At 41.7% G+C, this 13,300-nt stretch overlaps 1 protein-coding gene across 1 annotated transcript in view; it reads right to left on the bottom strand.

The window, feature by feature from the left end:
- The window catches only part of EIF3E (eukaryotic translation initiation factor 3 subunit E), a 277,801-nt gene that overhangs the window by 220,526 nt on the left and 43,975 nt on the right, over positions 1-13,300 (bottom strand). The window contains exon 2 of the mRNA XM_085605092.1: positions 4,280-4,397. Within this exon, the coding sequence (XP_085461218.1) occupies positions 4,280-4,397 (118 nt within the window). The remainder of the gene's footprint in view (positions 1-4,279; positions 4,398-13,300) is intronic.

Below are 13,300 nucleotides of genomic sequence, written 5' to 3'. Positions count from 1 at the left end.
AGGTCAAGCTGCAAGGGTGCCACGTCCAGGTGATGTGGGGCACAGAGACCAGGTTAGAGAGCTGAGGCTGTGCCCTGGACTACAAAGGGAGAGAATCTGCTGTAGGAGCGACATCTTTGGCCTGCCGCACCAACTAACATCACATCGGCTGGGGCAGAATGCCCCAAGGGAGATGAAAGTGGACAATGGGATGTTTCCGGAGTGACCCAGGGAAGCCCTGAAGGAGAGAAGTGGGCCCCTGGGATATCGAGAGGAGGCCTGTGGTTTGGGCTTTGGAATTCAGCAGGGCCGAACAGTGGATTGGTGCTCCTTCCCTCCAGGGACCATTCCTTCCTCCTGCTTCACCTGCTCCTCCTCACCATTTGGGTACAACAGTTGAGCCTGCCAAGACACCACAGCAGGGCCTAAAGATTGCAATCAGTGGTCACCGTGGCGCTGTCCCCCACCCCAATAAATTGAAACTGACAAAATCTTGACGCTATCGCTGGGAAACTGAAAGACCGCAGGAACAGGAGAAACTTGTCTAAACACTCTGCCAGTACAGGCAGAGGAGAGTACCAACCTCTGACTCCGGGGAGGAGGTGTAGGGGCAAGTGGTCTCCTCTAGCACCAGTTGGCAACCGGGTGGCAGCCCAATATGCAGATTACACGAACCCTGACTGCCCAACATTGGGGGGGGGGGGGGGGGGGCAAGGGAGCTAAAGAGACTCAATAGAACAAAATTGACAAGAATGCAGAGACTACTGCAGGCGGTCATCCCACAAAAAAATAAGGCATCAGGTCGATGGACAGAGGTAATGATTCTGAACCTTCATTAAAATAAATTACGCTAGACATCCAAGATGTGAAAACCACGCTAGACCCAAAAAAATCTCTGTGGCAAATGAGGTCACCTTCCTGAGAAGGGACATAAAAAATGTTAGTTTAAGGGCCTCATTACAAGCTTAGGTTTCATTTGTCGCATTATATCAGTTGGGTTGAATAACACGCACATTTCTAATCCGTGCGCAACAGAGTTTACGGAGGTATCCGACCCACTCAATCAGGCCCGAGTAAAAAATAAGTTTATCACCATACTTCAAGAGGACACAATCTCTTAGGACAACAGTAACCTAACTCGCTAAAGATAATAAAACGATGATAGCGAAGCTGGAAGACTTTGAAGGACGAGCTAGAAGGAGTAATTTCAGGGTGGTGAGGGTCCCAGAGAGAGAGCAAAGGAGCCCAGTGTGGAACTATTCTTGAAGGACCTTATAACTCAAACAGTGAGGCCCAAAACGTCTGTCAAAGTGCTTTTCCATTGAGCAGGCACATACAGCCCCAGTGCCACCGCCCCCAGAACAATAATTGCTTGCATTATAACCCCTGTGCTCATCATGAGCACAAGTGGAAGTGTGCTCATGGCAAAACAATTCCGTTATGAGCACACTTGCAAAAAAAATGTAAACAGCAGAGGGATTTTCCCTACCAAGGCATGGTTTTTGTTTTCCTTGCAATGATGATCACGCGCACCCCTGGAGGACAGATTGTTAGCCGATCCCCCTGACCAAAAGTACAGAGTCATTGGTTTACAAAAAGATAATTAACAACTCACCAGATGTCCTACGAAAAAAGGAGGGCGACTGGAAAAGAGATTATGGGCGAGTTCAAGGAGGAATGATAGAAGGAAAGCGGCGAGGCATTGCAGAGCGTACAGGAAATCGCTTTAAGTTCAGGGTTTTGACTTGTACAGCTCCGTATTCTACTCAAGTTGTACTACTCTCGAAACCTCCTGCACAAAATGGGAAGCAACTCAGAGATGGGTGTAAGAGTCTTTTGTAAGTATATTTTTTTTAATTGATTTTCTAATTGGAAAAATACATAAGTAGAAGTTGTGTTCAGGATCCGCTACAGACCAATATTCTACAGTGTATAAACTACTGGAGAATCTTATGAAGGAGAACGTAGGCTTATTAATCGGATGAAGCAGGTGGATTAAATGGGAAATATCAGATTAGGCAACAATTACAAACAAGCCCTAGCAAAGTCAATAGGTTTAGCTTGAGTGTATCTTAAAGACTAGGTAAAGACCTTCAGGACTTTGCTTGGATATTGCAATGTATGACTATATAGTGTTCCTAAAATAGCTGATCAATGCATTGATTGACCAATGTACCTTCAGAAGAAATGGAGAATAATAAGTAATCAAATTGAGAAAAATCTATAGGCAGAATACTAGCACAGAAACACAATTTTATGGGAATCCAGCACAAACAAATGAGAAGTCTGGTGAGCTCAAGGTATCATCAATATACTTGCATAATGCTACAACACATAAGACACCAGCCAGATATATAAAAAATAGTTTTTCATTAACTGAGTCTCGTGTAGTGCCTTTGTACTTAGTTCATAAAGAAGAACGCGAGATAAACTAGTGCCCAAACCCATTCTGCATCATTTCTTCCTTGTGCTGGCACCAAAACTGATCTCTTCTACGTTTTCACTTGGTGTCAGACGGAAACTAGTAATGTCCTTGCAGAATGTAGGGCTTCCTTTTCTATCAGACGTTCGCAGATAAGCATTATCTGTAGCTGGCATACCGCACACCGGTTAGAAGTAAAAAGATCACACAAGCTGGGCCTATCATCTAATACCAGCTCCTTAAATGACAAATCTGAGATCAGCCCAGCATTACAAAGAAACCAATAGTAAAACCATTTTTAATAGTAACGGTGTTATTTATGCCAGCAAAAACAGTGACCAATAATCATAAATGTCTTTAACAGAATAGCATAAATAAGCAGGGGCACTAGGAAAAGATAGTTTAGAAACAAAGCACAGCAAAGGACTACAAAATTTAAAACCACCATCGTTTCAAACAAAACGGAGTTCGGAGTTCACTAGAGGAGAAGGAGGAAACTGCCATGAACGAGATATACAGTATTTAAAAAATGCTAATTCAACAATAGTTAAATAATAAGGATCTGTGCTCCAGCATTTACCAAATAAACATGCTTATTAGCCAAAGAAAAAAAACTTTCAAGAAGTGAGAGGCAACCCTCTAACCCACAGTCTCCCCATCCATTCTAACCACCATTTTTATAAGGAAGCATAATGCACCTTCATCATGAAGAAAACTATCTAAGCAGCTGCCAATGAAAATCTACCCAACTAATTTAACTTACCATACCTGGCGAAACAAGTTGAGCTGCGTTAGAAACCCACAAAACAGCTTAAAGGCAAGGAAAATCTGGTCAGTTGCTTGAGGGAAGCGATGTGAGAGGAAGGGATAGAATATGTGGTCTCCTGAAGTGGTGCTACAGGAAGTGGACAAAAAGGCTATGGGTGGCAAAAAAGGATATAGCAGATCACAGAGCATGACATACTGCAGATGGTGAAATCCTTTTTACAGATAATGTGAATGAAATGGTATGGTATAGAAATAGGAAAGCAATTGGGCATGTGATGGTGAAGAGATGAAGGTGTCTGCAAGGAAGCAGGTTCCATTTGGATGCCAGCGTATTCGCATACATTATATAGGAGAAACAGAAAGGTACAAACTGTGCACTAAATTAGGAATGCAGTGGAAACCTATTTTAAAGAGAAGATTCAATGACTGCATAAATGTTACACTACAAAAAGGAGCACAGTAAGGGACAAGCTTATGTTTCTGAGTAGAAATTGAAAAACCTTCACTACACAACGAGTCGAAAACTTGCACTGGAGATTTAACAATGCAGTGGAGTCAGAAGTCCTGTGCGGCACCAGCTGTGCTTTCTTATTTTGATGCTGCCAAACAGTCATCACTACTGAGCAAAAGACGTGCAGAAGAGAGGCATGGTTTAGTGGGAGTGTGTGTGCGTGAGGAAGATGTTCAAGAAAAGGTAAAAGTGCAGAAAAGATGAAGAGGATGGAAAAATAATATTGGAGGGAAAATGCTAGCTTTATATTATTAATGGAGACCGAACCAGGGCCCCTGGAATTATGCGACAGGAGAGGATCATAATTTGTGGCAGGGTAAAGTGAATTATGCAGCAAGAAATGGCAAATTATGTGACGTAATGCGGCACATTTTGTAATAGTATTACTTCATTATTTTGTCATATATAGGTCACACTTCCTTTCACCTGTGTCCACCTAGAGGCGAAAGGACATCAGCTAAGCACTACATAAAAATCACAAATTCTGACAGAAGTTATGAAAAATGTGGCTAGACATCAATAATCTATAAAGCAGCCCGTTTAGAAGGCAGATTAACTAGATGGGCAATTTATCAAATTTGGTCATTGATCAAATTTACCTTGAGGAATTTCTTTGTCTGGGTAAAGGTGTTTGTAGACATCCATAGCAAAATCAACCATATTGGTATCACTAAGGAGTTCCAACTTCCCTTGAAGTAATTCCATTTCATCGTAAATCTGAAAAAAAACAAAAAAGGAATTAACACACCTAGCTGCAATATCAGGTCTTATTCCAATATACAATTAGTCACCCCACTAGAAAGATCAGTTGTGGAACAATCTGGAAAACGACACGAAGTAAAAATGCACCTATTTTTAGTTTTAATAAGGAAAATTTGCTTGCAGTGATCGTACAAACATGAAATATAGCCAGTTGCAACAAAAATGCCCCAAAGGTGCAGTGGATGCTGTGAGAATTCCTGCAATAAGGGACTGCTGAATTAGGCCTCTTTTCAAAATTGTGAATGTTCTCATTCCAAGCTTATACATTAGCTAAATTGAAACAAAAAGTTTAACTCTAACCCCTGAAATGGGGAGTGGGACCATAGGAAATAAGAATTTGTATCAAAAATGACTATTTTAGATGTGTCCATTACCCTGAAGCCGACACATAACCATTTGTTTCTAGGTGAGTCCAGTACAATTGTAAAATAAAAGTAACAGATTACATATAACTGCCCACAAAACATGCCTTGGCAAAGTAATTATCACAGACTTTAATTTGCTAACTCGTCCAACAACATGCCTTTAATACTGCTCAAGTGCACTGCATGCACAATTGTTGTTAATCACACTAAGGCCTGTCGTACGGACTTTCTTGCTACTGGGAAAAAATTAACAAGAAAGGATCGTGTTCTATTTTAAGTGCTCATAAGTTATACATAATTTAATGTGATCTAGTGAAAGTTGGAGTGTGCTTTTCAGATGACAATTTGTCTCTTGTGCATTTTAATTCATTCCAGTGGTAAAACCTATATGGTGAAAGAAAAATACTCCCATGGGTGGAACCAAAACCCACTCCATCTATCTTTTAAAGAAAAGGTAGTAATACTTTAAGCAGACAACTGTGAGTGATCGGTTATTCAGGAAGAAGGCCATCCAGTGGAGGATGGTCCTTTGAATGCAAACAGATTTCATTTTCTTTCCTAAGGGTCACAACAGTTGAGAGTTTTGGGTCCGAGCCTATTTTTATTTTGTTTGATGTACCTAGAGAAGTCAACCTCTTGGCTCCTAGGGTTTCCTGCCAATGAGGGGCGGATATGGATCTGTGACATTCCACACAACAACTCTTCACCATCCGACCACCAAGAATTAGGCCTGCAGCTTTACCCGCATCATTGTCCACAATGAAAAGGTGAGGTACAATGTTTAAAGCGCTGTAGAAACCCCTTAAGCACAGGAAGGACTTGCTGAGGAGTGTGGTTATGCTTTAGACAATGATTTGGAGAAAGGTACTATGTCGTAAGAGGGAGACAGTGCCTCTGGAAAGAGAAAGACATTTCCACAAGACGTGTCCTGCAGACATCAGAAAACCTTTCATAAACCTTTTGATAAATACATTTCCTCCCGTTCTCAGAGTGTGTACTCTAAAAGGCTTCAGTAGATGGATGTAAACTGCAAATGGTGCCCAAAGCCATCTTTTTAGGTCTCGCCTACGCAGCGTGCATGCGCTGCATAGGAGGACCTTTAGCCGTCACTCTGCTCTTTTTGGAAGCACACACTCGTGCTTGTGGCGGCATCCACCTTGCAGGAGAGAGCAGCAGAACGCATGCTAATTGGCCGCTGCTCACTCCCGCAAGGTGGATGCCGCCACAAGCACGAGTGTGCTTGAAAACAGCTGCTGCCTGTTCCTTCTCAACTGCTCATCTTTCACACATGCTTGTTTACATTCAGTGGCACACGTCATCGCTCCTGGCGCACTCTCGGTTCTGGAGGCAGACACACGACCTGTCCCAGTTCCATGCACAGGAAGGCTACAAGGCACTATCTGGCGACGGAAGCTGCTTTACAAACCATGCATTGATCGTGGGGCCCCTACTCGCCCCCCCCAACCATCTGCCGAGTTAAAACTTTCAATTTTCAAAATGTTAAAAAAAAAAAAAAAAAAAAAAACAGAACATGTTCACTATGCCGGATTGATGAGCGTTGAATGTTGGTGGTTTTGAAGACTGCTCCAGACAGGGTAATGTGCAAGAAAGCTTCGGACGTGCTCTTTGTAGTACAGCCTTGCAGTGACACCGAAGGTAGTGTTGAGGGCGTGCTTAGCTTTCCAGTATGAATTTGGCCAAACTTGGTGAGTGCTTTAAGCTAAAATACTTAATCACATTCACACGTTTTTAATAGGTTTAAACACCGAGGATTTTAACAGCCCTTTTTTATCAGACGTTCACTCCTATTTTCTGTGGCAGGTGTAGCACGTTTTTTAGGTCTCAACCTGACCCAGCGCATGCGCTGGTCTGGCGAGACTTATTGAGAGGGCTTCAAAAAGTGCTACCAGGCCAGCCTAGAGCCACAGTGCATGTGCGCGGGCGCGCGCTTTACCGCGATTACTTTCACTTTCGCGGCCGCTTTGATGTGCGATTGCTATCACTTTCACTCTCGCGGCCGCACGGCCGCTTTTCATAGCCAATAGGTCTCGCTTTTGGGACCTTATAAGTATTTAGTTATGCAACTGTTGCATGGCTAAACACTTATAAGGTCCCAAAGGCGAGACCTATTGGCTATGCCAATGCTTGTTTGTTTTTTTTTCTAGTATGCAGTCACGTTTTTGCCTCTTTTTTTAATTTTTGGGGTGGCCTCAGAGGCTTTATTAAAGGTTTACACTGAGTTTCTTTGATTCCAGGCCAAAGACGCGTCCTCGTGTGCACCAGTTTCTCTTTCTAGAGAAATGAAATGCTTGCAATTCCTTTGTGTGTGGTATTAGCAAAGCCCTTTTTAATTTGACAAAAAAAAAAAAATATATATATGTATGGTATACTTAAGGGGCATTCAGCGGCCCTCTTCATCCATTGGTCTGTTGCTTACATTCATGTTTTTCTTCTGCCCAGTTCACCATGGGCCATTGCATCTGGTCTGTGTACTTGATCCTCAATCCCCTTGTGTTGCCTTTTCACTGTGTCCTTTTACCTTGCCAGATCCACAGTTCTGTCTTTCGTCCGTTTAATCACCCCAATGGCGCCCCCACCCCCAAGTTGCCTTTTCCACCAACACCCCATGTTGCTTTAGCCCCTCACTCGTGCCACCATGTTGCTTCTGCCCCACATCCCAGTGTTGCCTTCCCTTTTAAAAATCTTCCCCACACTCCTGCCCCCACTGCTGCTTCTACCCACTCATCCGCATATTGCATCCACTACCCACCTGCTTTAAAAACTTGCCTCCACTCACACATGTACCTTTGGCCCCCACTGTGCCCTTTTGCCGCTTCCAGCCTCCTTTTGTTTCATTACTTGCTTAAAAAAAGCATTGGCATAGCCAATAGGTCTTGCCTTTGGGACCTTATAAGTGTTTAGCCATGCAACAGTTGATGCTGTTGCACCAAGGATATTGTGCTGGATAACTAAACACTTATAAGGTCCCAAAGGCAAGACCTATTGGCTATGCCAATGCTTGTTAACCTTGCAGCCAGTACTGGATATTAAATTTCTTCAAACATGGTCACCAATCTTTCAGCTCTTCATTAATTCCAAGAAGTTATTGCTGGACCTCTGCATTCATCAGTACAGTGCGCCAGATTCCATTTAGGTTGATAACAAAACAAAACATGGCAGTATTAAAAATTGGCTCTTACATGTTAGGAAGAAAGGGATGATTAACCTGCTCTAGCAAGGTCGCGGTCAAAGAGTATAGTATGGTCGGACATTCTACCAACGGTGAATAAAATGGTTAAAATTTCAATTCCTCACTTTGATTTGGACAGAGGTACCAGTCCATAAAAGAAAAATAATACAATAAACAAACCATCTTTATCAAATGCTTACAGGTCATCTAATTGCCAACACAACCCTCACACTACTCAGAAGATTAATAAATAAACTTTGTGCATTTACCTCTGAGAGGCATACCATGAAATTCATCCACCCAATGAACACATCAGAACATATGAATAAACTTCAGTACAGGCTTAGTGTGGTATCCCACGCTCTTGTTCGAGCACGGAATGTGGAGGATAATGTGTCTCGCGAGTAAGTGAGAGGAACTAGGGACATAAATAAAAGTTACCTTCAGAAAACCAAAACGTTCCAGTGGCGACTATCTGGGTTATAATATTGATTGCAATGAAGAAGGCCAAATGAAAGTTTGGTAAAGGAAATTCTGTCAGCGGCAGGTACAAAGACAAAGAACAAATTCACTCATTTTTGGGAACGGTTCAACAATATGTACAATTTATTGCAGGCTTTTCTGAAAAGACCAACAGTATGCAGAGCCTTATGGAAAATAATGCGAAATTTGACTAGGAAGATAAGATGTAGGCAAGGACGAATTTGTGAAATTGAAAGGTGACATTTTTGCAGCTCCGTGTCTCAAACCTTGAGATACTAAGTTGCCTACGATTATTAAGACTGATGCGAGTAACCATGGTTTGGGTGCGGTCTTGATGCAAGAAAATATGGGAAAGAACAGATTGTGGCATACACATCTTAAATGTTAAGGCAAGCTGAACATAATTATTTGGTGATTGAGAAGGCAGACCTTAAATGTTATTGGGAAAATCCCACATTTGAGGCACTGGGTGGGGTAAAAATCTTTCCCCAAGATCAGAATACACACCCTTGCTAGATACTTTCACAACAAGGGTGCGAGGGGTGCAGGAAGAGCTACTCCTCGCATTGCGAGATGGTTGTCACACTGCAGTAATTTGTTTTTAAAGTGGAATATGTGCTGGGTATCAAGAATATCATGGCAGATGGTCTATCACGATTCCCATTGTAAAAAGAGGGCAGTGCATAGATAGAAGTGTGTGTGTTGTCGCCAATGTGGCAGAGGTTGCAACGAGGGGCATGTCTAAGGAGGCTTAGGTGAAAGAAACAATCTGATGAAGTTCTGAAAAAGGTGATGCAATTTATGAAACAAGGCTGTCCGCATAGGAGGAATTTAGAGTACTAATTCAAACCGTACAATGCTATTAAGCATGAGTTTTATGTTCAGGATGGTATTCTCAGAAGAGGTGAGACGAGTAGTATTCTCTAAGCTGAGAGTATGAATTATGGAGTTTGCTCACAAAGGGCACATCGAAATGAGTGAGGTCTAAAGCAGGATTAGGAAGGATTTTTGGTGGGCATGTCTTGACCGGGATGTGGAGAGAATGAGGAGACTGTCATTTGTGCTTGCAGTGATGACAAGTCTCAGAAGGTGGTGATGTATCCTCCACATGGCATTGATAAGGGGATTGAGCTTTCAGACAAAGGTTGCTTTAGATATCATGCGGCCTTTCACCACACAAGATTCGGGATCTAGGTTTGTCTTGTAGATTTGTTCTTGCAATGGCCAGAGGTCATGTTTGTAAAACAAGTAGAAACCAAGAATGTTTGAGTTCCTGGAAGAAATTGGTCAGGGAAGGTGTTCCAACAGAAATTGTTACTGATAGAGTTCAGCTGGTTTCGAATGAGATGACTACATTTTGGGTAAAACTTGGTATTTGTCACATAAGAACGTCTGTCTACTAGCCTCAAAGTAATGCTGTAGTAGAGAGAAGGAATAACGTTCTTAAGGGATGTTTGCAGGTGGTAAAAAGGCATAGTGGCGATTAGCGAATTGCTGTGAAGAGACTGGTGTGGGCTCACAAAACTACACCCAATAGTGTCACTGGTGAAACTCCCATTTAAAGTAATGAGGGGGGAAAGAGATTTACTTATGAAATGAAGGCCAGGATAGATGCTGAAATAGAACTCTGGTAAGTACTCAGAAAATACGGGTGAAAGGAGGGGTAGTATTGCTGGACATGGTTTGCAGTTAGGAGATGGTGTCCGGGTTCAGTTTTGTGAGAAAAGGGATGTTCCAATTTTCCAACCCCTTAAGTGTAAAGAGAATTGGAAGGTTTGTTGTTTAACTGTCTGATGGTAATGGCTGGAATATAAAAAATTCAAACAAATGCACAGTTACCTGAATGGTTTTGTTGGGGCCACACGTCAATAACTATTGCAGTAAGAGAGAGTCGTACTAAGAAGCAAAGATATCTGGGGAGTTTACCAAGCAAAGTGATGATTGGCCTGTTATAGATCGGTCACCAAGAAGAATGAGGAGGAAATAGATAAGGATGGAAGGTTACAAATTTGATTGAGTAGGAGTATGATGAATGGAATTTAGGATTCATTGCTCTTACCTAGTTTAGTAGCTTTTGAGAGTTGAGTTTAAAGGTATTTTGGTTTATTTGCTCTTACTGTACATCTGTGTCATCTCTGGTCATTGTATCATCTTGTTTTATTGTTATTTTTAATACTTTTTATTAAAGAAGGAAGATATGTGGTATTCAGTGCTGTCGAATGAGCATGGAGGGTGGTGAGGTGTGTGTATATCGCGAATACCAACTGGCCCCAGTCATCAGTGGTCACATTCAAATAAAGAAACAAAGACCTGGGGTCAGAAGAGTAAATTGGCCTTTTGAGCAATCCCAGTTGCTGCTGCCATCAGGATGCAACTGAAGGCAAAATACTCTGCAACATGGAAGGGATCAGATGGCCCAGAAAGTCAAAGTCTATGACATTTAGCTGATCAAAATGTTAATTGTTTTTGATTTCTTTGGCTCACATAATTTAGGTCTGAGATTTCACCCATATACAATAACTACCACTGGCCCATTAGATTATTTGGCCATGGGTTGGCATGGGGCCATGATTATATACCAAGGTGACAATGTGAGACTAAGCAACTTAATCAAGAATAAAGGAAGGTGAAATGTCTAGGAACGAAAAATTAACATTTGTCCACTAATAATCTTAAAGAATGATGATGAAAGAAAGCATTTAGAGTCATCACTAACAGGGAGACAAGGAGGGCCAGCAAGAGTACATTCTAATATACAAAACTGCTCTGCACCTCTGTTGCCACCTACCACCCAACAGGGCTGATGACCCAGTAGACGTTTTGGGTGCACCATGTTAGTTTCTCTCAGGCTGCATAATAGTACATTCTCTAGAAAAAGAATTAGCTCACACAAAGCATGCCACTGTATTTCAGTAAAAATTCAAAACACATCTTTTTTTCCCACCACTCTCCACAAAAGCCAAATGAAAGAGTTCACTATTTATTATTCAGTGACTAAACTATTATCTATTTCAGGGTTTTCGACTATAGAAGAAAATAAGAATACAATGGGTCTGTTATAGCAAGTAACTTCAATGACAGCATTGCTCTTTAGAAAGGCTAATTTGGTCTTCTGAATTCTTCAGTTTGACTTTGCATTGAAAATGGAGAAGGGTAAAGGTTCAGATAGGAAACTCCTTCAACATGGTGTGACTAGTCGACAAACAAAGATGTTTTAATACCAGGGTGGAAGAAAATGGTGAACTCAACAAAAGAGAAGAAATCTACAAAATAGAAATATTACTCATCAGGCTACCATGTTTGCAAGCAATTGTCACATGGAAAAAATATTTTATACATTATATTTGTATATCTCTATATTAATATTTTACATGCATACACATGTACTTACTAAATATATACACAAACATACACACCTGTATACATATACATACACACATTTTTAAAAAGCTATGCCTTTACAACATACAGTTTCTACAATATAAACTGATATATGGATTAGGGAAAGTTAAAGTTCCCGCCATGTATAAATAAATAAATAAATAAATAAATAAATAAATAAATAAAGTCGGATACTATTTTACTGCACTACTTTGAACACTTGCTCAGGACAAAATGCTAACTAACTGGTGTGGGGCTTGAGAGCACTGCACATCTCAATTTAATCAGTTTGTTATTTTTTCAAGAATTTATGTATATTTAAGTAATATGTCCTCTAATATGAATTAGAAGAACGTGGTTCTAAATTGTCAGCTCCAAAGAAAAATCAAATAATGTGGTGAGATTTTTGGGAGAGGCACTCAAGACAGCGACTTGTACACAAAATTTAAATTCAGCAATACCACCAGTAAGTACTTCAAACACTTTCCAGTAGTTCCCTGCACGTCGTAATAATGGTCATAACGAACAGAAAGAACATCTAACATTTTTAAGGATGTTCACTTTAGAGATGCATAGGACATATCAGTACGTGCTTCTGCACTCATTTTTCATAGTGCTTTGCTGGTTTTTGACTAAATAACAGTCTTGAGAAAGTCCTATTTAAATTCATAGGGTGCCAAAGACCTACACTGGCAGGAAACGGAGTACTAGGCCTGCATCTTGGAATTCAGGGTGATATGATATGACTGAACTTCGATGGTTTCGCCATCACTCTATACCCGGATTAGACTACAGATGTGCAAAAGGCCAGAAGGAAATGTATACCAGTTAAAAGTCAGTTACTCAAAGCCTACATCTAATAAGCCATGCTATACCTGGTTCGTCTACGGATCACACACAATTGTAAATACGTCTTCCAGATCCTCAAAGAGGCATCCGACTTCCTTAACTCCCACAGGGCGACCAGCTGGGCCCCGGCAGACAGGACCAAACAGCAATACCAAACAGGCTCAGACTGAGTGCATTTTGGCAGCTACTTGAGGGACGGCAAGCAAACTAGTCAGTCTCTTCAAGGCAAACAAACAGACATCAATTGGCCCTGTGCGAACACGCTACATTAACTGGTCCACTGTCCTCACATGTCCCACATGAACCACTCTAGCCAGAAACTGAGAATGTCGCCATATGGATGCACAGCCATTACACCACCCTCCCCCCCCCTCCCCCCCCAAACACTCGTGAGGAATCGCCACAGGGAACTTCGCTGGCTTCCCCCTACGACCCCAATGGGAATTACCCATCCACGCCCAGTCGGTAAATGAGTACAACTGTTAGCCTTATGATTTATGTTCAGGGTATTATGTTGAGCTCTCTTAAGGGAAAAGGAGGGTCTATGTCCTGATGGGAGCGGGAGGGATAGGGCAGGTGGGCGTTATGGG

This window comes from Triturus cristatus, chromosome 5_1 (genome assembly GCF_964204655.1).
Source record: "Triturus cristatus chromosome 5_1, aTriCri1.1, whole genome shotgun sequence".
Lineage (NCBI taxonomy): Eukaryota > Metazoa > Chordata > Amphibia > Caudata > Salamandridae > Triturus > Triturus cristatus.
This window is presented reverse-complemented; position numbering and strand designations above follow the sequence as displayed.